The 26,638-nt window shown below is 36.6% G+C and overlaps 1 protein-coding gene across 11 annotated transcripts in view; it reads left to right on the forward strand.

Annotated features, from left to right (window-relative positions):
• Window positions 1-26,638, forward strand: part of SBF2 (SET binding factor 2) — a 451,285-nt gene that overhangs the window by 310,321 nt on the left and 114,326 nt on the right. For all 11 annotated transcript variants that reach the window (XR_014837296.1, XR_014837295.1, XR_014837298.1 and 8 more), the window contains one exon: window positions 16,552-16,620. Coding sequence is in view for 7 of the 11 variants with exons in the window: in XM_005661131.4 (XP_005661188.2) it covers window positions 16,552-16,620 (69 nt within the window). In the remaining 4 variants the exon portion in view is untranslated. The remainder of the gene's footprint in view (window positions 1-16,551; window positions 16,621-26,638) is intronic.

A 26,638-nucleotide genomic window follows, 5' to 3' on the forward strand; every position in this document is an offset into this window, starting at 1 on the left:
AAGTTTTGGGTTTGTTTTATGTCTGTGAAAAATGTCACTGGAATTTCTATATGAATCACATGGAGAAAATAATATCTTTGTTATAATTTAAGTGAGGTTTTAGGAGGAAGAAAATTTTTCAGATGTATATTTAGGAATAAGCAAATTCAGATGCATATAAAATTTTCAACTTTAGTCACCTACAAAGTAAAGTGAAAATAATCTTAGAATGGCATCAAGCCCTGCCTTTCTTTCTGTACTCTACTGTAAGGAAGGTGGTTGAGTGGAATTAATCTAGTAAGATGACATGTGGTGATAGACCATGAGCTGTGGTGTAGGTCACAGATGCGTCTCAGATCTGGTGTTGCTGTGGCTATGGCATAGGCCAGCAGCTACAGCTCCAATCAGACCCCTAGCCTAGGAACCTCCACATGCCACAGGTGTGGCTCTAAAAGACAAAAAAAGACAAAAAAAAAAAAAAAGAATTATATTTGGACTGAAATAGTCTAACATGTTTTCAGAGAGTCTTTCTTCCCTCTAAATTCTGTCTCTCTGTAGCAAAATATCTACCACTTGTTTTAAATCTCTTGGGCTCTTCATTGTGCGATGCGTTTCTGGCCTTATCTGCATTGTTTTTGTTGTTGAGTTAAGGTATGTTTCAGAGCAGGTTTTGCAGTTTGAGAAATGACCTTTCTATCAATAATGTATCAGAAAGTCATTGAGTCAACAAATAACACATGCTGGAGAGGGTGTGGAGAAAAGGAAACCCTCCTACACTGTTGGTAAGAATGTAAATTGGCACAGCCACTCTGGAAAACCGTATGGAGGTACTCAGAAAACTAAATATCAAACTACCGTATGACCCAGCAATCCCCTCTCTTGGCATACATCCAGACAAAACTTTCATTGAAAAAGACACATGCACTCGCATGTTCTTTGCAACACTATTCATAGTAGCCAAGACATGGAAACAACCTAAATGTTCATCAGCAAATGAATGGATTAAGACAATGTGATATATATACACAATGGAATACTACTCAGCCATAAAAAAGAACAAAACAATGCCATTTGCAGCAACATGGATGGAACCAAAGACTCTAATACTGGGTGAAATAAATATTTTATTGTCTTTATTTTCTTTGTCTTTTTAGGGCCGCACCTGCAGCACGTGGATGTTCCCAGGCTAAGGGTCTAATCAGAGCTGTAGCTGCCTGCCTACACCGGAGCCACAGCAATGCCAGATCCGAGCCATGTCTGCGACCTATACCACAGCTCACAGCAATGCTGGATCCTTAACCCACTGAGCAAGGCTGGGGATCAAACCCGCAACCTCATGATTCGTTTCTGCTGTGCCACGATGGGAACTCCTATTTTATTGTCTTTAAACAATAAAGTAGCATTTGGTCCTATAAGAATAACCATAAAAACATTTATACAGATTTTTTTAAAGGAAATTTTAATTTTTGGTCCCAGTCATGATATGCAGAGGTTCTCAGACCAAGGATGAAACCTGAGCCACAGTAGTGTAAACTCCAAGTCCCCAACTAGTAGGCCCCCAAGAACTCCTAAAGAAAATCTTAAAATTCCCGTAAATAAACTCAACAACAACAACAAAAAAAACCCAATCAAAAAATTGGCATAAGACCTAAATACACATTTCTCCAAAGAAGACATATGGATGGCCAGTAGAAACATGAAAAAATGCTCAACATCTCCAATTTTTAGAGAAATGCAAATCAAAACTATAATGAGGTGCCACCTCACACCAATCAGAATGGCCATCATTAATAAGTCTACAAATAATAAATGCTGGAGAGGGAGTGGAGAAAAGGGAACTCTTCTACACTGTTAGTGGGAATGTGTATGGAAAACAGTATGGAGATTCTTTAGAAAACTAAATATGGAACTACCATATGATCCAGCAATCCCACTCCTGGGCATATATCCATACAAAATTATAATTCCAAAAGATAACGTGCACCCACATGTTCATAGCAGTACCATTCACAGTAGCTGAGACATAGAAACAACCCAAATGTCCATCAACAGATGAATGGATTAAGAAGATGTGGTACATGTATACAATGGAATACTACTCAGCCATAAAAAAGAATAGAATAATGCCATTTACAGCAAAATGGATGCAACTAGAGATTCTCATGCTAAGTGAGGTAAGTCAGAAAGAGAAAGACAAATAACCATATGATATCATTTGGTTGCAGAATCTAAAATATGGCACAAGTGAACCTATCTGCAACACAGAAGTAGACTCACAGACATGGAGAACAGACTTGTGGTTGCCATGGGAGAAAGGGGAGGGAGTGCAGTGAACTGAGAGTTTGATGTCAGTAGATGCAAACTCTTACATTTAAAATGGATAAACAATGAGGCCCTACTGTATAGCACAGGGAACTTTATCCTGTCTCTTGGGATAGACCATGATGGAAAATGATATAAGAAAGGGAATGTATATGTATATATAACTGGGTCATTTTGCTATACATCAGAAATTGGTACATCATTGTAAATCAAGTGTAATTTTTTTTATAAAGTTCTCTTAAATATACATTGGCTATCTTGTTTAACCTTTATATATTTTTTAAACCCTGCAACTAAAACCATATTCAAAGTAGCCATTAGCTGACATATAAGGGGGAAAAATTAGAAATGTGAAAGAAGAGAAATTAATCCAAAGAGCCTGTTCATTTTCCAGTTCAGTTCAAATGCCCCTCATTCTTAAAGCCTTTTCTGATTGCTGTGGTGGAATCACTTCCTCTTTCATGATCCCATACAGCTTTTTCTACTTCTCATGTGACATGTTAAACATACTGATTTTCATTAGCTCTTGTCACGCTTGCCTGTCTGCTGGTTCCACTATCTTATTAGCCCTGTCACATAGGGAATATCTGCAAGTTTACACTTTGTAAGCTCATATGTATTGATTGAAAAATACAAACTATAAAAATATAAAATTTTATATAAAAATATAAAGTATAAACTAAGTAACAAACTTATTTCTTCTAAATATTTAGATTTTAGTCTAAAGAATTTGGTGACAGTTACTTTAAGCAAATATGGAGTAATTCAAATAACATAAAGTACTTCACACATTCACCTGAATCTAAAATCAAGTCAGATATAGCCCTATTTTTCTAGAATGGTTCAAGGTCATATTAGAAAGGACAGTACTGGTACACTATAGACCAGCAGTTCTCAAAGTTTAGCATGCACTAGAATAATTGGAAGGCTTGCGAACACCCAGATTGCTGGTTCCCATACCTAGATTTCTCATTCGGTGGGTCCTTTGGGTTTGCATGTTTAACAGGTTCTCAGTTCATACTACACTGCTGATCTGGGACCTAATTTTCTGAAATGTTTTCATAGGCAATTGGACTAAGAGAAGAGAGGCAAGCTAAAGAAAAGGAAAAGAAAAAAAAAAAAAAGAAAGGAAGTGGGGCAGTATTCATGAGTAGGAAGATAAGAGAAGGAGTGGTTGTACAGCCCTGACAGAACCCTGGAACATTAGAAGGATGTGGCCTTTACCCACTTCATTCTTCCCAGAATGGGGTCACTGACCTGGCAACTAGCCATTCTAAAATAAAGGCACTGGGATCTACAACCAAAACCATCTTTACCAGCCAGTCAGCTTTGATGCAGAAAACTGGCCTCCTCTGTACCTACTCTTTTGAAACCAGTGCTTTGAGGGACAACTTTTCTACTCAGCACTAAAATCCCAGGGAGGAAAAGGTAAAATCATAACGAACTCTTAGCTGATGTCTTTTTTCACATATAAAGAAATTAAAACCCTATGAAGTAGAGTCTAGTCTAGTCCTCGGTAGCCTGATCACAAAATTCCTTTAGGTGTATACTCTGAAAGACAGACTAGATATATGCTAAGGCATATGTGTGTGAATTAATAATGTGTTTTGCTTGTACTGGTGCCCAGAGTGTCCATACTGGATCTTATAAACTGTACTCAAAACTGATAGCTTCTCTCTGTATCAGTAGCTTGGCCTGCTGTTGCCTTTCTGCACCTTCCTCCCCCTACTCCTGTCCAAAGCTTAGTCACCCGACTTAGAATATATTCTCTCCCCTTCCCAATTCTGACTGTCTTTTCACATGTACATGAAAATGCACCCACCTAATGCATTTTCTACAATAAGGATTCCACTCTTTTCCCAGTAACCTTGCCATTCCTTTCCTCATCTCCAACTTCAGTACCTTCACAGTTTCTACAGCCTTCTTGCCTTTTCTGGAGCAGTCATAGCTAGCTGAATTCTATTTTGTACTTTTGTGTGTTACTTAGGAAAGTTACTCCCAGAAAGAAAAAAGTCTAATATTTTTCAAAGAATTCTGGCCAGTGGTGTGATTTGTTTTCCCCGAAGAAAACAGTAGGAATTAAGTAAATATTTAGTTGATTGTTCAGTTTCAAGGTTAATTCTCATATAATTTCAAAAATACCATGGCTGTGTCTGTGCATGTACACACACGCGTGCATATGTGTCTGTTTTTATTTTAAAAAAATTTTTAGGAGAAACATATCGGTTCTCTAAAATGTTTAATTAAGATCAAAAAGAGAATTTGAACAGCTGTCATGCCAGTCATTTGGCAGGTAGACTTTAGCGTTTCTAATAAAAAAAAGTAGACCTAATTTCCACCTGATATTTAAGGCCCAAGCTGTATATCACTAATATTTGCACATTATTGCCTGAGTTACATACATGGTTGCTATACTGTCCTAATATACCTGCCTACTTACTGAATTTTATTTCCTGTTTCCTTAGTGACTAGATAATTATATAAGATAAAACACTAATAAGATTTATTTTAAGGAACAAAGGAGAGGCTATTTAGAATCTTGCTGGAAAATCACATAACTAGGAAATGTGAAGGAAAAGGTATTAAAATATTCTAACAATAGTGGCATAGAGAAACTTCTAGAAATTATAAACTCTAGAATAACCCAATTCTGGGCTCCTGGTCACTTACCGCCACACATTTATTTATTTCCCTTCCCTTACTGAAAATCAACTAAAAATGATAGTACAGGGATTTTTTAAAGATAAACACAAAACTATAAGGACAAAGAAAACAGGTAAAAAAATGTTAACACAAAATTTTAAAAGACAGAATGCAAATGAAGTGTGGAGACTGGTACTGGTAAGCTTTATTTTAGAATACTCTTCTCTAGCTTATTCTTAGCACCAGGACCCAGCCCCACCCGCCAGTCTGTTGGCACTAATACTGGGATGCCTCAGACTAAGCAACTAGCTAGGCAAAGACACAACCTCACCTACCAGCTAGCTGACTACCTTAAGCCTGCCTGAACCCACATCCATCCTGTCCAAGAATGTGATCCTTTCCACAGGGGGACCTGGGAACTAGCCCCACACACCAGGGTGTCAGTACCAGCCCTGGTGCCCCCAGGGTCTTGCAGCCCCAGACCCTAGGACCCAGCTCCTCCCATCAGTGGGCAGGCGTCAGACCCTGGACCCCCTGGGCGTTGGCCCCACCCATCAGCTCTGGGACACCTTGGACCCTTTAGGCAGCTGCCTTGGGATCCAGCTTCTGTGGGCCTAAAAGAAGTGACATGATATATTTAAAATGATGAAAGGGAAAAACCTACAACCAAGAACATGCTGCAAGACTATCATTAAGGTTTGATGGAGAGATCAAAAGTTTTACAAACAAAACAAAAGCTAAGGGTTCAACCACACCAAACTAGTTTACAAGAAATGTTAAAGAAACTTCTTCTAAGTGAAAAAGAAAGGGCCACAACTAGTACAGTGAAAAATACAAAACAGAAAATCTCTTTGTTTAAGGCAAATATATAGTAAAGGTAGTTAAGTCAACCATGTATAAAGCTAATAGGAAGGTTAAAAGACAAAAGAAGTAAAATCATCTATCCAAAGTAAGTGGTTAAGGAATACACAAAACAAAAAGATGTAAAACATGTTGTCACAAACAGTAAACGCGGGGAGGTGAGTGAAAATGTAGAGTTGTTAAAATTTATGTGGGATGGGAAGGGTAGTGGAAGAAATAGGGAGATTAAGAGGTACAAACTTCCAGTTGCAAAATAAATGTCACATGGTCTGAAATTAGCAGTATGGGGAATGTGGTCAGCGACTTACATAATAATATCTTTGGTGACATGATGTAACTAGACTTATTGTGGTGATCAGTTTGAAGTGTATAGAAATGTCAAATTGCTACATTGTATAACAGGAACTAAGTGTTGTGAGACAGTCGTACTTCAAAAACAAGTAAACTCATAAAAAGAGAGATTGAATTTGTGATGACTAGAGTTGGAGTGGGGGGAATTGGATAAACGTTCAGTTATAAGTTAAAATAAGTACTAGGAATGTAACATACAGCATGATAGATGTAATTGACACTGCTGTATGTTCTATTTGAAAGTTAAGAGAGTAAATCCTTAGAAAAAATTTTTTCCTGTCTTTAATTTGATATCTGTATGAGATGATGGATAGTCACTAAACTTATTGTGATAATCACTTCATGATATATGTAAATCAAATCATGATGCTCTATACCTTAAACTTATATTGTGCTTATGTGCATTATATCTCAATAAAACTGGAAGAAAAATTATTTTTTAAGAATGAGGTGACTATATAAAAAAATAATATGAATAAATATATAATTTGTGATTTGGAAAAACATGAAGTATAGACACCAAAATGTTACGTTGGTTTTTTAAAAATCATGGGATTTATCACAAGATATTTTTTTTTCAGTTACCTGCATTTCCTAGATCTTTTATAATGAAATAGGAGTTTGTAAGTTTTTTAAAGGAAAGTAGTTTTTAAAAAAGAGAAAATATGTGTTTAATCTTAACAAATGGCACAGAGGTTAAATTTAATGTCTAAACATAATCCATTTGGTTGGCAAGTAAGAGATCGCTGGTGGTGACCTTTACCAGTGAAAGTAGGGACAGGGGGTTCAGAAGGCCAAAGCCAATCTAGGGAAGAGTTGACTTTCCAGCCAGTTTCTAGATTTATGTTATCATTAAGAAGTAAGTTAGAATTTGCACATTATTTTCCTAACGATTCTCAGAAATACTTCCATGACTATCCTGACCTTCGCTAACACTTTACATTTTACTGAGTGTCTGTCTTATCTGTGCTTCAGAAAAAAAAAAAAAAGGTATTTAACTATACGATTGATAATTCCTTGCCTCTTTCTTTATATTTAAGAATGTTTAGATGTGGTTAATTGAGTTTCACTTTTCACATATTTCAGTCATTGTGTGGAACCTGATGTCTGACTTTCTCAAAAGATTTTCATTAAAAAAAAAGATTTTCGTAAATAATACTGCTAGTAAGTATTACAATTTAACTTTTTTCTGCCAGTATCCTTTTTTTACTATTCACAATGACATTCCAAAATGTTCTTACTGAAGTTAAGAACTAGGTTTTTTTCTGATCTTGCGTTATTGTTATTTTTACAATGTTAGTCATGAAGAAAATTGTTTCTAGTTATTTGTGACAATTTGCTGTGTAAGTGTTTGATTATTTTATCTTTTGCTAATATTATAAACTCAGCATAATGAGAACCTATGGATTTAAAATGTTAAAAAGTTGTTTGGTTTTCTTTATAACTCACTTATACCAATGAAGGCTTTTCTAATGTAAAAGTTTTTCCTGTAGGTTTTATTTTTTTCTTAGTCCTTCTAAAATGGCTAATTTTTTCTTAGCCATTCTATATGTGGCAAATTTGTAATTCATTTTCTTTTTTTATCATAGGAATTTAAAGTATGATGTTTTTGCAGGGGAGGGGAGTATAGGAAAGCAAACAAAAACTATAGTGTAGCAGCTACCTTGAAACTGTGTAAACTGTATAAGTTATTAATGTTATCTCTTCATGGTTAAGTCCACCAGCTTTTCCTTGCTTTGAAGACAGAGGAAGCAGTTTCTCAATTAGAATTTCTTTTTGAAGCACTCTCTTTCCTTGGCTTTCCATGATGAAACATTTTCTGCATATTTTCCTACCTTTCTGGCCATCACTTATCCATCTTTGAAAACTTATCCTTTTCCACTTGGCCTTTAATTTTTAAAGCCTCATATTCTTCTCTCTCGCTCTCTCTCTTTTTTTTTTTTTTTTTTTTTTTTTTTGGTCGCACTCTAGATACTCACTTCAAGGGTAATCTCTTCCATACCCCCACAACTTAAACCACCACCTATAAGTTGGTGATTTGTAAGTTATTTTTCTACCCCAGATCTTTTCTCTGATCTCTTCCCTGCTATCCAACTGGCTACCTGATATCTTCCTTTCATGTGTCAAGGAAGCTTCAACTTTCATGGTTACAGTCTGAGCTCATGATAGCCATCTCCTGTACCCCTCAAGCCTCAAACCTGATTCCCTTCCATTGTCCCTAGTCTTAGCAAATGACACCACCACTGATCAGTTATACAAACCAAAACCTAAGAGTCATGCTTGATACCTTCCTCTCCAGCATGAAGTTATATTGATTTTTACCCACATAAAAACCTTTTAATTTAATCTACCTCTCTTTACTTCCACCTCTAATTCCCCAGTCAAAGCTACCATCATCCCAACTAGACTGTTCGGATACCTTTCTAAACATTCTTCCCACATCCATTTTTTAATGCATTCTTTATCCTGTAGCCAGCAGTGATCCTTTCAAACTACAGGTCTCTCCTAGTCTGGGTTCCCCAGAAAACAATGTGTGTGCTACTACTTCATTAGGAAGTTGGAAACAGATTCTGAGGCAGAGTTTTGTGCAAAGGATGTTTGTAAGGGAGTGGTCTTTGGATCAATACTTGTGGAAGAGAGGGAATATAAAAAGAGTTGGGCAAGAGGAGAAGTCAGGCAATGTTGTAGGCTCAAGAATAGCCTCAGCCAAATCCATGTAGAGTTCTGGAGCTAATGTTGACCCTCATTAAGGCAAAGTATCTGGGTATGGACCCACATCTTGGTCAGTCATTGAATATTGGCTGCGTCGAGAAGGGCTGTTGGCAGCACTGCCAGTCATAGGGGCAACAAGTCCTTCCTTAAAGGGGTGTTTGGAGAAGGCATTGTCATGTTCAGCCCTTGCACCGCTGGGCTCTACTTCATATGTATTCAGGAGCAGTTCCTCCAGAATTCTAGTGTGCCTTTCTTGCTGGGGGAGCTTTGAAGAGGGAAATGGGAAAAACTTTAGTTCCTGGGGACATAGCTGGCTGAGCATAATATTGCAAATGATACTTAGCTCCTTTCTCGTGACCCAGACCCTCATCTTGGAGAGGTCTTAGCCCTTGCTTATCTTGTCTTTCTCAGCCCAGAGTTGCTACACTTGTTCATTTTCTATGAGAACTTGGGAGAGAAGTACTAAGAGGTACCCATGGGCTTATCTGGGTACCAAATATATTCCTCTTTGTTACCACTCTGTGACATTAGCCCTGCCTTCACCTGGCATTCAGGTTCAGTTATTCCTGCCAAGATGATGATGACTCTTGTCAACCAATCCCTGAACATTAGGAGTCTAGCGTGCATTGGTAACAGCTGTAATTTATAGATTTATGAGATTCTTGTTTTGTCCTCTGGTAGAAATGTTCCTTTGAGGTCTAAAAGCTATATCCTTGGACAGCTCAGATTTACAGCAATGGAAAGTGCAAATTTTCCAAGTGGGTTATTGCTTGTGATAGTAAGCAGGGCTTAGCAATTTCTGGATCTGCTGCAGAGTTCTTTCTTGCCCTCAGTCCCGCTCAAAGCTGACAGCTTTATGTGTCACCTAGTATGTGCCTGACAGTAGTCTCAGATGTGGAATATGCTTCCTTCATAGCCTGAAGAGGCCTACCAGAATATGTGCTTCCTTCCTCATGGCAAGAGATACAAGATGCAAGAAATTGTCCTTTACTTTGAATGAGATGTCCTCACATGCCAGAACCTTTATAAGGTTTATCTCCCATCTTCTGGAGTACATGTCTCACCAAGATTTAACCTCTGAGAGGCTAGGTCAGTTGCTTCATCAACAAAATGGCCATAATTATAGTATCTACCTCCTAGGGATGCTATAAAAGTTAAATGAAGTAATTTGTGTAAACTCATACTGAAAATATGTCTGATAGTAAGCATTCAGTAAATGTTAGCTATTTTTTTTTTTTTTTTTTGTCTTTTTGCTATTTCTTGGGCCGCTCCCGCAGCATATGGAGGTTCCCAGGCTAGGGGTCGAATCGGAGCTGCAGCCACCAGCCTACACCAGAGCCACAGCAACACTGGATCCGAGCCACATCTGCAACCTACACCACAGCTCATGGTAACGCCGGATCGTTAACCCACTGAGCTAGGGCAGGGACCAAACCCACAACCTCATGGTTCCTAGTCGGATTCGTTAACCACTGCGCCACGACAGGAGCTCCCTAAATGTTAGCTATTATTACTCTCTGTGCCAGGTAAAGTGTTCTAGTTGCTAGACATATAAAATTGAAGCAGACTTGGGCCGTTCACTCATAAACTTAAAGCTTCATATTTATTATTCATCAGGTCTAGCATTTATCTTCTATCTCAGTGAGAGTAATAGTATATACTAAATAACTGTAGTGTTCATTCTCTCTGGTTGTATAAATAGATTTGGAATTAAAATTTAACATGAGGCCGAACTATAATAAGAGTCCTTTTGCTTATTTTGTGCTTAGCACTGTATTTAGAAAGAGTAGGGAATCATGGGGGCATGCATATGGAGGTGCCAACTGGGGAGAGTGTAAATGACAAAGCCAGACATATGTGGTATTCTAGAGATATGAGATATGGTAGGAATAATAATGATGTGGAATAGAAAATGATAAATAAAGCAGACTGACTAAAGCTGTAGCTTATAGCAGGAAGGCTGTATGGTCAGGTGTGTGTGAAGATGGGTCCATACCATAGAGAGCTTGTAAGCCTAGCAGAGGAGGTAGATCATTATCCTGTAATGGTCAGAACATAGCTGACATTTTTAAGCAGAAGAGTAATATGATTTAAAGAGGTACTTTTAGTTTCAGTCATTTTTTTTTTTTTCTTTCTGTAAGTTCCCAGGCTGGGGATCAAACCTGCACCATAGCCGTGACCCAGACCACTGCAGTGACAACGCCAGATCCTTAATCTGCTACACTGCACGAGAACTCCTTGGCTTTGGTGGTTTTAAATTTTTCTTTTTTTTTTTTTTTTTGTCCCTTTGTGGAAGATACAAATGTTCTCAATGTTTTGGACAATTCAAAAAAATTCTTTTCTGAACTGTGTCTAATCTAAGCTCTAAAGAAACAATTTTTTAAGACGTTATGCTTTTCATTCTCATCTTTTTCTGTAATGTTTACATACATCATTTTCAAGGGATTCCAGAGTTTTATGAAAATAGCAATGCTGGCTGTCACAGTTCAAAAGTATACAAATTAAAATATGAAGTAATTGAGGGTGATGGGAAATTAGCAGTGCAGGGCTCACTCTTCAATTGTAGGTGGTAAATTAAAGGTAAACTGCATAGCAGGGTTCAGAATAAAACATGTATAAGCATTCAAGTCCTTGCAGGTTTATAAATTGCCTGGTATGTCTGTAACTACTTATGTGGCCAGAACACAGGGGACTTCAGGATGTGTATTTATGAACTGATTCCTCAACAGATAACTGCACTATTCCAGAATGTTAGTGCTATGTCAATAGTTATACTTATTGTTTCAGAATTTTTCCATTTTTCCATCTAATTAACTTAGAATGTCTCTAACGTGATTTGCAAAGAATTTTATATTTATATTTTGCAATCAGCATTTGACTGGCGCTCAGGTTTGAGACATGCACTACAATGTGTAAACATTTTGTAAGATAATAAATAGCTCCTAAATGTTTTACGATTGCCTGTTCCCTGCTAATTGGTCATGGATTAAAAGTCCCCATTGTTTAATTTTTTTTAATTTGGGGGAAATTTTTATAAATGAGTATGTGGGACTTCATATCACAGCTGTTGTCATTTAAAGTTTGGACGGCATCATTACAAATGAAGCCCTGCTGTGAAATCAAAGTCAAAAGGCATCTTGGCATCCCAACCATTTCCTTAGGAGAAGATTACAGCTCAAGTCTGTTGAACTTTATTGCCTTGGGCCTCATGACAGTCTTCAGAAACATGCAAAGCATTTCTGTTAAAGAAACTCAGATGTGCTAGGACACAGGGGATGACATTCTTGTGCAGAGCAGTGACCTAAGCAAGAGGGTGAGGAATAAGTCAGGAAGAAAAAGATGATTCACACTTTTTGCTGTATTCTGGGATTATTTTATAAAAACCCATGGAGATGACAGAGAATAGGAAAAATATGTGGTGTTTTCCTACATGGCCTATATATTTTTTTCCAGCTTTACTGAGGTATAATTGACAAAATTGTACTATATTTAAAGTGTACAAAATGATGACTTAATATAGTATGCATTGTGAAAGGATTCCCACAATTGAATTAATTAACACGTCCATCACCTCTCACAGATTTACCTTTTGGGGAAAGGGTGAGAGTACTTAAATTCTACTTTCTTAGCAATTTAAATTATATGGTACAATATTATCAACTGTAGTCACTATGTTATAAGTAGATTCTCAGACCTTATTCATCTTATATGTACCCTTTACCAACATCTTCCATATCTCCCATGCCCCAGTCCCTGGCAACCACCATTCTGCTCTGCGTTTCTAAGTTCAACTTTTTTTTTTTTTTTTTTTTAAGATTCCACCTATAAGTGATGCCATGCAGTAGTACTTATTTTTCTTTGTCTGGCTTATTTCACTTACCATAATGCCCTTCAAGTTCACTCATGTTGTTGCAAGTGGCAGGGTTTCTTTCTTTTCTAAGGTGAAATAATACTCCAATGCATTTATAAATCACGCTTTATCCATTCATTTATGATGGATATTTGGGTTGCTTCCATACCTGGGCTATTGTGAATAATGCTGCAGTGAACATGAGAATACAGATACCTCTTCAAGATAATGTTTTTTCTGGAGTTTCCATTGTGGCTCAGCGGTAAACGAATCTGACCAGCATCCATGAGGAATGAGGACGCAGGTTCAATCCCTGGCCTTGCTCAGTGGGTTAAGGATCCGGCGTTGCTGTGAGCTGTGGCGTACTTTGCAGTCTCGGCTCAGATCCTGAGTTGCCGTGACTGTGGTATAGCTGCAGCTCTGATCGATCCCTAGCCTTAGAATCTCCATGTGCTATGGGTGCGGCCCTAAAAAGCCAAAAAAAAAAAAAAAAAAAAATCATGTTTTTGTTGCCTTTGCATATATGCCCAGAAGTGGGATTGCTGGATCATATATAATAGTTCTATTTTTAATTTCTTGAGGAACTTCCATGTTGTTTTCCATAGGGACTGTACTAGTTTATATCCCCACCAATGTGTACAAGTGTTCTCTTTTCTCTACATCCTCTCTAGCACTTATTTCTAATCTATTTGATAATAGCCATTCTAACAATGAGATGATAGCTCATTGTGGTTTTGATTCACATTTCCCTGATGATTAATGATAGGGAGTACTTTTTCATGTAACTTTTGGCCATTTGTATGTCTTCTTTGGAAAAATGTTCAGTTTCTCTGCCCATTTTTTGAGTTATTTGGTTTTTTGCTATTGAGTTGTATGAGTCCCTTGAATATTTTGTCTACTAGCCCCTTACTTGATATATGTTTTGCAAATATTTTCTTCCATTGGATAGGTTGTCTTTTCATTTTATTGTGCATTTTGTTGTGTACTTTGCTGTGCAGAAGCTTTTTAGTTTGATGTAGTCCTGTTTGTTTGTTTTTGTTTTTGTTGCTTTTAGTGTCAAATCCAAAGCATCATTGCCAAGAATAAGAAGCTTACCCCCCTATGTTTTCTCCTAGGGATTTTGTAGCTTCAGATCTTATGTTCAAGTCTTTAATCCATTTTGAGTTGATTTTTTAGTATGATAAACAATAGGAGTCCAGTTTCATTCTTGATGTGGATATCTCTTTTTTCCAGCCTGATCTTTATTTTAAAATAGAAACCTAAATGTGACTCTAAGGTAAGGCCTGCCTTCAAAGTCCTAAGTTGATTTGATCATCTCCTTTGAAGTGAGTTCCCACTGATACATATTCTTCCTCTTTTGGTCTTGTTCTCTCCCTTCTCTTTGTCTTTCTCCCTCTGCTCCTCTTCTGCTCATCCCTCTACTTCTCTGCTTCTCTCCTCCCCTCCCTCTCTTCTTTTCTCTGTAGTACACACAATTCTACAGGTGTGGCTGAATAACATTACTCATGTGATTCTAGTGGTCACTCTTTTTATGTCTAAAACATGTCTTGAATTTATACGCGAAGGTCACTTGATCTGACTTAATATCTTCCCAATCAGGGAGCTGACTCCAGCAGCCATGCCCAAAGACACACCATGAATGAACACAAATGTCTCATAATATGTTCCATTCAGCTGTGAATTTATCTTAGCTCTTTAAAATGTGCTCTCATTTGTCATCTGTGTACCTTCTTGGAATAGTTTCCTGAATTCATTAGCTACAAAATGCCTGCCACATAGTGGATAATAAATATTCGTTGAATGAGTGGAAATTGTTATTGCAAGGAATATTGCTAATTACTCTCAGTGCTTGTTCTGGAAATCTAAGACCCGGCAAGATAATTTTTTTGTACTGATCTTTTCACCATTGTGACATTCAGAAAAAGGCATAAATCATTTAGTACTTTTCCATAAATATTGATACTGCTTCTTACTTACTGCTATAAAAATACTATCAAAGTGCTAATAGTTTAATAAGGAGACAGAAAAGTAAATATAGATAATTATAATACAGTGTGCTGTATGCTAAACATATATGCATATATCCTAGTCTCAGTGATAATAACATTTGTTGAGTACTTGCTATTTAATTTTACTATGGTCTCACAACCATATGTATATGTTATTAATCTTTTGGAATTTACTAAGACTTATTTTATGACCCAGTATGAAGTCAGGTTTTCTAAATCCACATGAGCAGTTATGGGTACAGTGTTAGAGTATGAATAGATTAAGCTGATTTTTGTATATAGTATTCTGTATATTGCCATTAGGTCTAACTTTAAAAATAAATCTTCATTAGGGTTATTGAATTTTCTACCTGTATAATCTGTCAATTACTGAGAGAGTTATATTAAAATCTTTCAATAAAATTGCGAATTCACCTATTTTTTTATGTCTGTCATTTACTTTATGTGTTTTAAGGTTATGGCAAAGTTATTAGTTTATACACATTTAAAATTGTTATATATCTTTCTGATAAATTGAGCTATTTTATATAATGCTTCTTTTATTTATAGTATGCTTTTTGCCTTAAGATTATTTTGCATGATTATTGGTAGATCCGTCTCAGCTTCTCTTGGTATTTTTTTCAGTCTATCTTTTTCTATCCTTTTTGTATCCTTAATGTTACAAATTTGTCTTTTTAAACAACAAATATTTGAATTCTAGTTTTTTATTCAGTTACAATAATTGTCTTTTAATCAAAATATTTGGTCTATTTCTGCTATTATTATATTTTTCTTTATTTCAACTATCATATTTTGTTGCTGTTTTATTGTTTCCCTTTTCTGGGTTTCTTTTCCTTTCAGGCTTTCTCTTGGGTTGTAGTTTTTATGTTTGTTTTTCTTTCAGTCCATTTTTTCCTCCACTATTTCAGAAGATGTAACCCATTCTATTTCTATTCCTTTGGCAATAATATGGAAAAATTTAAACGCTTACTTAATTTATCAAAATCTAACTCTAGTCTACCACTTTACAATGTCTGTATTACCATGGTTGTATATTTTTTTCAGTTGTCATGTTAATTTTTTTATTAAAGTATAGTTGATTTACAGTGTTTCAGTTTCTTTTGTACAGCAAAGATGTATATTTTAGTTGTATTTTATTTTTCTTTAGTACTGAAAGACATTATTGTCATTGTTTCATATATTCAGTGTATGTTTACTCTGAAGTATATTTATGACTTCCCTTGCTAAATTATCTTTTTATATATCTCAGACTTTAATCTGGTGTTCTAGGTGGCCCTAGGGGTCCTAGCTTCATTTAACTTCTACATTTAGCAAACACTGAGTTTTGACTTCCTGTCTTTTGAGTCTTTTGAGTTTTTCAGAACTAATGCTCAGCTTTACTTTGCTCACCAACTGTTCCTGCGGTAAAATTCCACTTCAGTGTTCTAGCTCTCCAAGTTACCACTTATATTTTGATCTGAATATTCCTTACTTTCTTGCCCATTAATTGCCTTGCATTAAAAAATTTTTAGATATTATCTAGCATTTTAATTGTTTTCAGTAAAAATGCTCATCAATATATGAACTCAACCATAAGTAAAGAAATAAAAGTACATAACTAAGTTTTTAAATGATCTTTTGGTTGGAATGCTCTCAGAAGATTTTTTTTTAATTCTATTAAATAATTTTTTTTCAAACTTACCTAGGTAAGCCTTAATGACAATTTGTAATAAAAATTAAAATGCCATAATACAGTAAATAATGTATTATAGATTTCACTTTCCATATATTTGTGATTTCTGGTAAATGTCCTAATAATGCTCATTTCTCATTTCTCTATTTAAGGATTGTTCAAGTTTAGAAGAATATAACATTGCTGCAGCATTACTTCCTTTGACCAGTGCTTTCTATAGGGTAAGTGTCATTGGTCTGTATATAAGTCATTATGGTTTATGTACATGTATTCAGTTTAGTTTATCGTGGAACTACATCAATCATGTCCCCATAGTGTATCTAAGACATATCTGTGGCTAAATATATTATAACATTTATTGCATACTATGTGTAAAAGATGTAATATATAATGTTTTTTGGGGGGTTGGTTTGTTTTGTTTTTGTTTTTTTGTCTTTTGTCTTTTCTAGGGCTGCACCTGTGGCATATCATTTCCTAAGATATAACCCCACCATTCCATTCTTACTTTATTGTTCTTTTGAGCACTTTATAATGCCTGAATTATGTTGTTTATTGACTAGTTTACATTTGACTGTTTTCCCCCACCACAGAAAACAAATTTCACAAGGCTGGAATATTGTCTGTCTTATTCGTTGCTATATTCTAATGTCAGTCAGTAAATATTTGATCAATGAGGAGTTCCAACGTGGCATAGTGGGTTGAGGATCATTGTTGTCTCTGCTGTGGCGTGGGTTTGACCCCTAGCCTGGTGCAGTGGGTTAAGGATCCAGCATTGCTGCAGCTGTGGTGTAGGTCACTGCTGCAGCTCAGATTTGATCCCTGGCCCACGAATTTCCATTTGCCATGGGTGCAGCCAAAAAAAAAAATTTGTTTTTGTTGAATGAATGAATGAACAAGCTAGATAAATAAATGGAGGGAGAAATCAGAGTTGACTTCACTGGCAATTTCTGCGAACCATTTGAAAATTTTATGGAACATTCAGTGATTTTTCTTAATTCTGTCATTTATCATAGTTCTCCTACCCATGCCTTTTCATAAAGAGATTCTTATGGCAAACTAGTCCAGCAAATTGTTATTCTCTCTTTTCCTGCGAAGGACTTGTAAGGAATGAAATAGCCACACTCTGAGCTGCATATTGAGTATGTCCTTCCAAAGTGTGCAGAAGGAAACAGCACCCCTGTGCCAGCCATGCTTCCTCACCATTCAGCGACATGCAGTTAGCCTCAGGAAACCCAGAACTTCAGAAAGGTGATATGAAAGGAGTTCTGCCTTAAGCTACTCTGTATTTCATTGAGCTCTAAGTCAGGAGAGCCTATCAAGTATTCCCAGATCTATTTTAGTAGAGAATGAGGCACCAAAGCGCCTCAGCTGAGCCATAAAATGATCCCTGCCCTTGGAAGCTGGCAGTATTCTCTTACTCCTTTTGTTCTGCCCATCCTTTTTCTTTCACTCACCATTTCTAACTGATGAGGCCTAGTCCCTTTCCTGCACCTAGTAGGTGCTCGGTTTTTAAAAAAAGTTTTACTTCAGTTTTTTGAAAGATTTACTTCTGGTGGTTTTTCCACAGTCTAGGAGTGAAAGGTCTTAACCCAAAGGTTCTCATAATCAGCGCTTTTTCTGCTGCTGAGTCACTGCATATTCCTCTTTCTTCCTCCGTACCTTCCCGTCCTATTCTAAAACAGAAAGTGGGGAGTTCCCGTTGTGGCTTAGTGGGTTAAGAAATCAACGTAGTCTCCTTGAGGATACAGGTTCAACCCCTGGCCTTGCTCAGTTGACTAAGGATCCATAAGCTGTGGGGTAGGCCTGTAACTGCAGCACTTCCAAAAACAGAAAGTGGAGTTTATGAGGCTTAGACTTCTGAGAACTGGAAAGTTATACTGATCATGCTGAGAAAACAAGGACAAATTTCAAAAATGTCAGACAAATGAATTTGAGTTTAGAAACTAATGACACTGAGCTGGAACTTGGGCATCATCTTTTGGTCCTCCCTTCTCCCTTAAGCCCATTTCCAGTCCCACTCTAGTTTTCCTTAAATGCATACATACTAGTCTTTTCTAAACTCCCTAGTCCTTCATCTCACCCCCTTGCCTGCATGGAGAACAGTGTTACAAAAATAAGCCAGGGTCTCCTGTATCCTGTATGGAGCCACCAAGGAAATTTGTCTGCAAATCTCAGAGTAAACTGGAAATGGTTCTCAGAGTAACCAGTAACTTGGTTCTAACTAACCTTCATATGGACGCTCACATGGGCATTTGTTAAAGAAAATGGCATTTTAAAATGTTCCCACTTTGGTACCTAAGATATTTTTAAAATTTAGATATTATGTAGAAATAAATAAGCAACACAGGGAAAATAACAATTGACAGTATAAACTCAAGTGCTCGAGTAATCCATATTGCGTAAGATTTTTTTAAGCTGCATCATTTATCCATTTTACAGTGTGTATTATTGAGGGTTTGTTCCTCATAGCAAAGATACCATGACTGATAGGAAGTAAGGAATCTATTACAGGGACCAGCTTTTACATGGTTATGGAATCTGGGGAAGAAGTTTATGGAAAGCCTTGAATTAGGGTCTGCCTGTGGACCTAAAGTCACTGTAGGTCATCAGGGCAGCAGTCAGGAAGAGAAGCTGGACATTTCATAGAGAAGAACAAGAACAAACTAGAATCTATGTTTGTTTCTTACTTCCTCCAACCTCAAGAAAGTGGGTGACCTGAAAAAGAAACAGCACTACTGGCCATGGAGCTATATACATGTGCCTGGCAATGGACTAGGAGAAGCTAAAGGGAGGGATCCAGCAGGAACTGAAGGAAATGTGAGCTCAGTTCTTTCCACAAATCGAGATGATCCAGCAGATCATTGACAAAGAGTATGAAATACAGCAGCACCTGGCATCTTAGACTGACTCTCAGAATGTAATGGCTGCTGCTTCATTTTTGCCTTCCAAATCTTTGATTTCTCTTGCAGTTAACCCTAACCTGGAATCATAGAGAGAGAATTCTGGGAAATGTAGTTCTAGTTTAGCTTAGTTTACACAATTACAAAACCATCACACTATGTTTTTTGTTTTGTTTCGTGAAAGTTTTTTAATGCAATTAGTTAGCAAGTTGGGCTACATCCCACGCTTTTGTCTGTGTTACCAAACTTAATAATACAAACTTAGGTTTTATGATAGGTTTATAGATTTAATTCTTGGTTATTGGCTTGGCTTGATTTTATTTGGTTTATTTTAGTTTAATTTGGTTTGGGCATGAATTAGTCAAGGTCCAATAAGTAAGTGATAAGTAGTGATAGGGGATTAACTACTGAGAAGTAAAGAGAATTTTAAAGAATACAGGAGTAGTAAATAAAGGGAACAGCCGTTATCTCTAAGGTTCAGGTAGAGTTCCCATCAAAGGAGCAAACTTGGGAGAGGGCCACTTTCCAACAAGACTCTGTCAGAGAGGTGTTGCTGTGGCCACTGAATGGCACTGAGGTGAAATTTACCGAGGTGCCACAGACTCGGGCTAGCAAGCAGGAAATTGCCTACTGGCAAGGCTTGCTAGGAATCTACTCACTAGTTCACCAGTAAAACTTGATAGGAAGACATCCTCTTTGGGGCACCACTGAAACTTGCAAAGTAGTGAGCATATCTGGGCATCCCACATGTGATTAGCAGGTATGTGCCACAGGAACAAGAAGAGAAAAGCACACCAGAACCAGGAGAATAAACCACTTCATACTGGAGTGTCCCTTCTTTTCTTCTTCTTCTTCTTCTTCTTTTTTTTTTTTTTTTTTTTTTTTTTTTTTGTCTTTTTAGGGCCGTACCCGCAGCATATGGAGGTTCCCAGTCTAGAGGTCTAATCAGTGCTATAGCCACTGGCCTACACCACAGCCACAGCAACTCGAGATCTGAGCTGCATCTGCAACCTACACCACAGCTCATGGCAGCACCGGATCCTTAACCCACTGAGCAAGGCCAGGGATCGAACCTGAGTCCTCATGGATACCAGTCAGATTCATTTCCACTGTGCCATGCCGGGAACTCCCAGATAAAATTTTTAAAGTAAAGTGACCAAATCATTCACACTGTTTTCTCACCTTACTTTTTTCACTTAGTGTACCGTAGAGGTCCTCCCATATACTGAATTAGTACACAGCATATATACCTAATTATTCTTAATGACTGTTTATGTTTTTTCCTTTTTTTTTTTTACTTAAGGTAAACCAGATTTTTTTTATTGAAGCGTAGTTGATTCATAATATTGTTTTAGTTTCAGATATACAGCAGAAAGATTCACTTTTTTTCTAGCTTATACTCCATCATAGGGTATTACAAAATACTGAATATAATTCCCTTTGCTTTATGGTAAATGTTTGTTGCTTATCTATTTTATATCTAGTTGTTTCTATCTGTTAATCCCATGCTCTTAATTTTTCCTTTCCTCCCTCCCCTTTGGTGTAACCATAAATTTGTTTTCTATGTCTCTGAGTCTTTTTCTATATTGTATATAGATTCATTTTTATTATCTTTAGATTACATATATATGTGGTTTCATATAGTATTTGTCTTTCTCTGACTTACTTCACTTAGTATGATAATCTCTAGGTCCTTCCATGTTTCTGCCTATGGCAATATTTCTTTTTATGGCTGAGTAATGTTACATTGTGTATATGTGTGTGTATATAGATATATGCACGTATACACACACACACACACACACACACACACACTACATCTTCTTTATCCATTCTTCTGTTGATGGGCACTTGGGTTGTTTCCATGTATTAGCTTTCGTAAACAGTGCTGCTATGAACATTGGGGAGCTTTTATCTTTTTGAATTATAGTTTTCATATTTTCAGGATATATACCCAGGAGTGAGATTGCTGGATCATATGGTAGCTCTATATTTAGTTTTTTAAGAAACCTCCATACTGTTTGCTATAGTAGCTGTACCAATTTACATTCATGCCAACAGAGTACAGGATTCCCCTTTCTCCACATCCTCTCCAGCATTTATTATTTGTAGACTTTTGATGATAGCTATTCTGACCAGTGTGAGATGATACCTCAGTGTGGTTTTGATGTGCATTTCTCTAATAATTAGCAGTATTGAACATCTTTTCATGTGCCTGTTTGCCATCTGTATATTTTGTTTTTGTCTTTTTGCTATTTCTTTGGGTCGCTCCCGTGGCATATGGAGGTTCCCAGGCTAGGGGTCGAATCGGAGCTGTAGCCACTGGCCTACGCCAGAGCCACAGCAACACGGGATCCAAGCTGCGTCTGTAACCTACACCACAGCTCACGGCAATGCCAGATCCTTAACCCACTGATCAAGGGCAGGGACCAAACCCTCAACCTCATGGTTCCTAGTTGGATTCATTAACCACTGCGCCACGATGGGAACTCCCCATCTGTATATCTTCTTTGGAAAAATGTCTATTTAAGTGTTCTTCTCATTTTGATCAGGTTTTTTTTTTTTTCCTACATTGGGTTATATAAGCCTTTTGTATATTTTTGAATATTAACCCCTTGTCAGTAGCATCATTAACAAATATTTTCTCCTGCTCCATGGGTTGTCTTATCATTTTGTTGTGCAAAAAACTTTGAACTTTGATTAGGTTCCTTTTTTTTTTAATTTTTGCATTTATTTCTTTTGACTTATGAGACTGATCTAAGAATATATTGCTACAGTTTATGTCAAAATACTTGCTTATGTTCTCTTCTAGGAGTTTTATAGTGTCATATCTTATATTTAGGTCATTATCCATTTTCAATTTATTTTTGTATATGGTGTGAGGGAGTGTTCTAATCTCATTAATGTGCATGTAGCTCTTCAGCTTTCCTAACAGCACTTGTTGAAGAGACTGTCTTTTCTCCATTGTATGTTCTTGCCTCTTTTGTTGTTAATTAATTGACTGTGGGTACACAAGTTTGTTTCTGGGTTTTCTGTTCTGTTCCATTGATCTGTATGTCTGGTTTTATGCCAGTACCATGCTGTTTTGATTACCATAGATTTGTTGTATACTGTGAAGTTTGGAAGGGTTATGCTTCCAGCTTTGTTCTTTAATTCTGGCCTCTTTGTAGTTCTGTATAAATTTTAGAATTGTTTGTTCTAGTTTTGTGAAAAACGTCATGGGTATTTTCATAGGGAACTCATTAAATCTGTAGATTCCTTTGGGTGATATGGCCATTTTAACAATATTAATTCTTCCAATCCGAGACCATGGGTTATCTTTCTATTTCTTTGAATCATCTTCAGTTTCCTTTGTCAGTGGTTTATAGTTTTCAGCATATTTATTTTCTTTTTAATGAAAAGATAATTATGTGTGTACTTGCTATTCTCATAAGAGAAGACTATTTTATTGGCCTAGATGAAATGAATATTTGTATTTTAGAGCTTTACTTAGAATCAAAGATGTTCCACTTGTAACATTTTCTATCTTAGATCTTTGGGAATTCGTCATACCACAGCCACCACAAATTGTAGGGAATTTCTTCCTCTACAATTTCTTCATCTTTTTTCCTAAATTGTATGTAATTCATGTTTCTTTAACTTATGAAGCCTTTCTTGAAGGTAATGCCTTAACATCTAGGTTTAAATTGTTACCTTTACGGTAAAAAATAATATAACCTTTTACATTTATATCATGTTTATTTATATGGGGCTTTCATTCTCAGTTCAGCAAACATTTATTAGGTGTGCCAAGCCCTGTACTGATGTTTCAGAGTTGCAGACGAATAACAACACACAGTCCTTGCCTTCAGGAAATATACTGTCTAATATTGTATCCATTAATTAACTACTGACAGAAGAATCATCTCACAGTTAATGAATAACACTGGGCCACTCTTTGTTTATTTAGGTCCTTTTTATTCAAAGTTCATGTTTGTTAAATTAAGAACCAAAATATATACTCAAAGTTTAAAGCAGGGATTCTTGTTACTTTTGGCGGAAGAAAAATAATTAAAGAGCAAGGGAAAACCAATATTCAGAGAAAAAAATGGAACCAAAATAGGATAGCCTTGTGTTATTCTTTGCCAGCAATAGCAGTGAGCAACAATGAAGTCCATGGGCCCCTCCACCATGAACCACTTTCTCCTCAGAGACCTATGTACCTTAGTGTCACCCTGTTGTGATTCTTAATAACCCAGATAATCTGAAGAGTGTCTTGGAGTCTATCAAAGTATGGCAGATCCCTCCCATTACTTCTTTAAGGCACATCTGTTGGTTAGTGATGCTTCAAAATGACTCCCAGGATAGCTGACACTTAGTCCTTTTGGACCCATTGATTTATGTTTATCCAGGGAAGAAAAATCAACACCCTACTTACCTTAAATTCAAGCACTCTAAAGTGTTGCCTTCCCAAATTCCAAAGATCTCACACATGCAGATGGCACATTAAGGGTGTTTTATTGGTTGAGCTAGGTCTTACTTCAGCATAAAAGCCTTATTCAGACTCTTATTCTCAGTAGAAATAGTTTTCTTCCTTCCTTCCTTTTTTTTTTTTTTTTTTTTTTTTTTTTTTTTTTTTTTTGGCTTTTTAGGGCCATACCTGCAGCATATGAAAGTCCCTGGGCTAGAGGGCAAATCAGAGCTACAGCTGCTGGCCTACACCACAGCCACAGCAATGCAGGATCCAAGCCCCTTCTGCAGCTTATACCACAACTCATGGCAATGATGGATCCTTAACCTACTGAGCAAAGCCAGAGATAGAACCCACATCCTCATGGATCCTAGTCGGGTTTGTTTCTGCTGAGCCACAATGGGAACTCCAGAAATAAATTTCTTACTCAAAATTTTCATTCATTCAGCAAGTGAAAAATGTCTTTTCTAAAATCCAGCCACATTGATTTATTTTTATTAATGGGTTTATTGAAGTATAATTTATGTACCATAGAATTCACTCATTTTAAGTTTACACTTCAGTGACTTTTAGTATATTTATAGCATTGTACAACTATCACCACCATCTTATTTTAGAAAATGTCCATTATTCCAAAAAGAAATCTCACACCCATTTACAGTAACTTCCCATCCTTTGGCAACCACTAATATAATATACTTTCTATCCCTATAAATTTGCCTTTCCTGGAGTTCCCGTTGTAGCTCAGTGAAAATGAATCCGACTAGTAACCATGAGGTTGCGGGTTCGATCCCTAGCCTCACTCAGTGGGTTAAGGATCTGGTGTTGTTGTGAGCCATGCTGTACATCACCGATGTGTCTCGCACCTGGCATTGCTGTGGCTGTGACATAGGCCAGCAGCTGTAGCTCTCTTTAGACCACTAGGTTGGGAACCTCCATATGCTGTGGGTATGGCCCTAAAAATAAAAAAAAATTAAAAAAAAATAGAAAACCAACAAGTAATTTTTCCTTTCCTATAAATTTTACATAAATAGAAGTATACAATATATGTTCTTTTATGTCTGGCTTCTTTCACCGAGAAAATATTTGAAATTAACCTATGTTTTGAGATTTCTTTAGGACTGTTAATTATTAATGAAAATTTTTTTCACACCAGAGCACTTAGATCACCTTCTATATTGTTTCAAATTTTACCTAATTCAAAATGTAATGTATATAGAGTTACCATCGTGGCTCAGGAGAAATGAATCTGACTAGTATCTATGAGGCCTCAGGTTCAATCCCTGACCTCGCTCAGTGTGTTAAGGATCCAGTGTTGCCATAAGCTGTGGTATAGGCTGCAGACGTGGCTCGGATCCTGCATTGCTGTGGCTGTGGTATAGGCAGCAGCTGCAGCTCTGATTCATCCCCTAACCTTGGAATCTCCATATGCCACAGGTGACGCCCTAAAAAAATAAGAAAGGAGAGAAATAAATAAATGTAATGTATAATTAAACCAATTATCTTTTAATAAATACATTAGAAAAATGTGAGATGTAAAGCATGATTTCTCATTTGAAAGAAATACATTTTACATTTCTGTCTATATGATTTTATAGTTCTTTAATTATTCTTTTGCTAAATTTTAATTTTTGCTTCTGCATCCTTAATGAACCTCTAGCTATCTTGTCTGACTAAATAAAATTTGAGACCTAGGTATCACTTCCATTTCAAAATATAAAAAGCCCAGGAGTTCCCTTGTGGCTCAGCAGTTTAAGGACCTGACATTGTCACTGCTGTGGCTCTGATTACAGCTCTGGTGCAGGTGTTGCCCCCCCCCAAATAAAGAGAGAGAGAAGAAAGAAAAATAAAAATGCAAAATATAAAAGCCCAAGGCAAGTATATTCAGAGAAGAAAGAAAAATAAAAATGCAAAATATAAAAGCCCAAGGCAAGTATATTGAAAATCTGCACAAGTTATTTGGGTAAACCTAACTTACCTAATCAGTGAAAGAAGCAGAAAGTAAACAGTATAGCATGGAGATTAGTAGAATTTCCAGTTCCATCTCCTGAGTAATGACCTTCCTGTGACCAGACTCTAGCAGTAATTCTGCCCCCCAGAGTAAGTAAACTAAAATCTGTTATCTGTATCTTCCATGTTCAAGCTTGATATCTCTTATGTGAGCCTATGTACCTGATAGAACACAGTAGAGAACAAAAGTCCAGGGAAAAATGATAAGAATAATATTCATTGAATTCTTACTAGGTACAGGATGCTACATTTGACTTATTGTACCTAATTCAACACAATGAGTATTATTCCCATTTAAGACAAGGGAGCTCTGCTTTGAGAGAATCCGTACCACTTTGCTAGTCAGTAGCAGAGCTCATATTCTTTAACTATAATAGCATTTCCCCAAGTGAGTCCCAATTTATGCAGCATAGTTCTGGGGGATTTTTTTGTCTTTTTGCTCAGAGATATTGAACTGACATCACTCCAACCTCCTTAGTTCTCCAGCCATTTTCATACATATATTTAGCAGGGGTATTTCATTACTCTTTGGCATGGAGGAGGCCAAGTTAGGGCTGAGTAGTTGGATGTTATGGTTAATTTCATAAATAATTATACATCATTATTTATAAATTCCTAATTTCCACATATTTCTAATATAAAAACATATTACGGTACTCAGAATCCACCAGATGCACTTTTGTATTTCTTTGATGACTTAGAAGTTACTTGGATAACTAACTGGCTTTGTCTCTCAGTCATTAATGTTCCCTCTTGTTGTCCTACTATAGACCTAACAGCTTGTAGGTAATTTTAATGAACCCATAGTCCATGGTGTTAAGATTGCTGATAGAAGAAAAATCTTAAGGTAATATAAAAAATTGATATTTCAGCAGTCTT

This window comes from Sus scrofa, chromosome 2 (genome assembly GCF_054392235.1).
Source record: "Sus scrofa isolate SSC_HxYL_T2T_F1_AM1 chromosome 2, Sscrofa_HxYL_maternal_Yorkshire_Landrace_v2.0, whole genome shotgun sequence".
NCBI lineage: Eukaryota > Metazoa > Chordata > Mammalia > Artiodactyla > Suidae > Sus > Sus scrofa.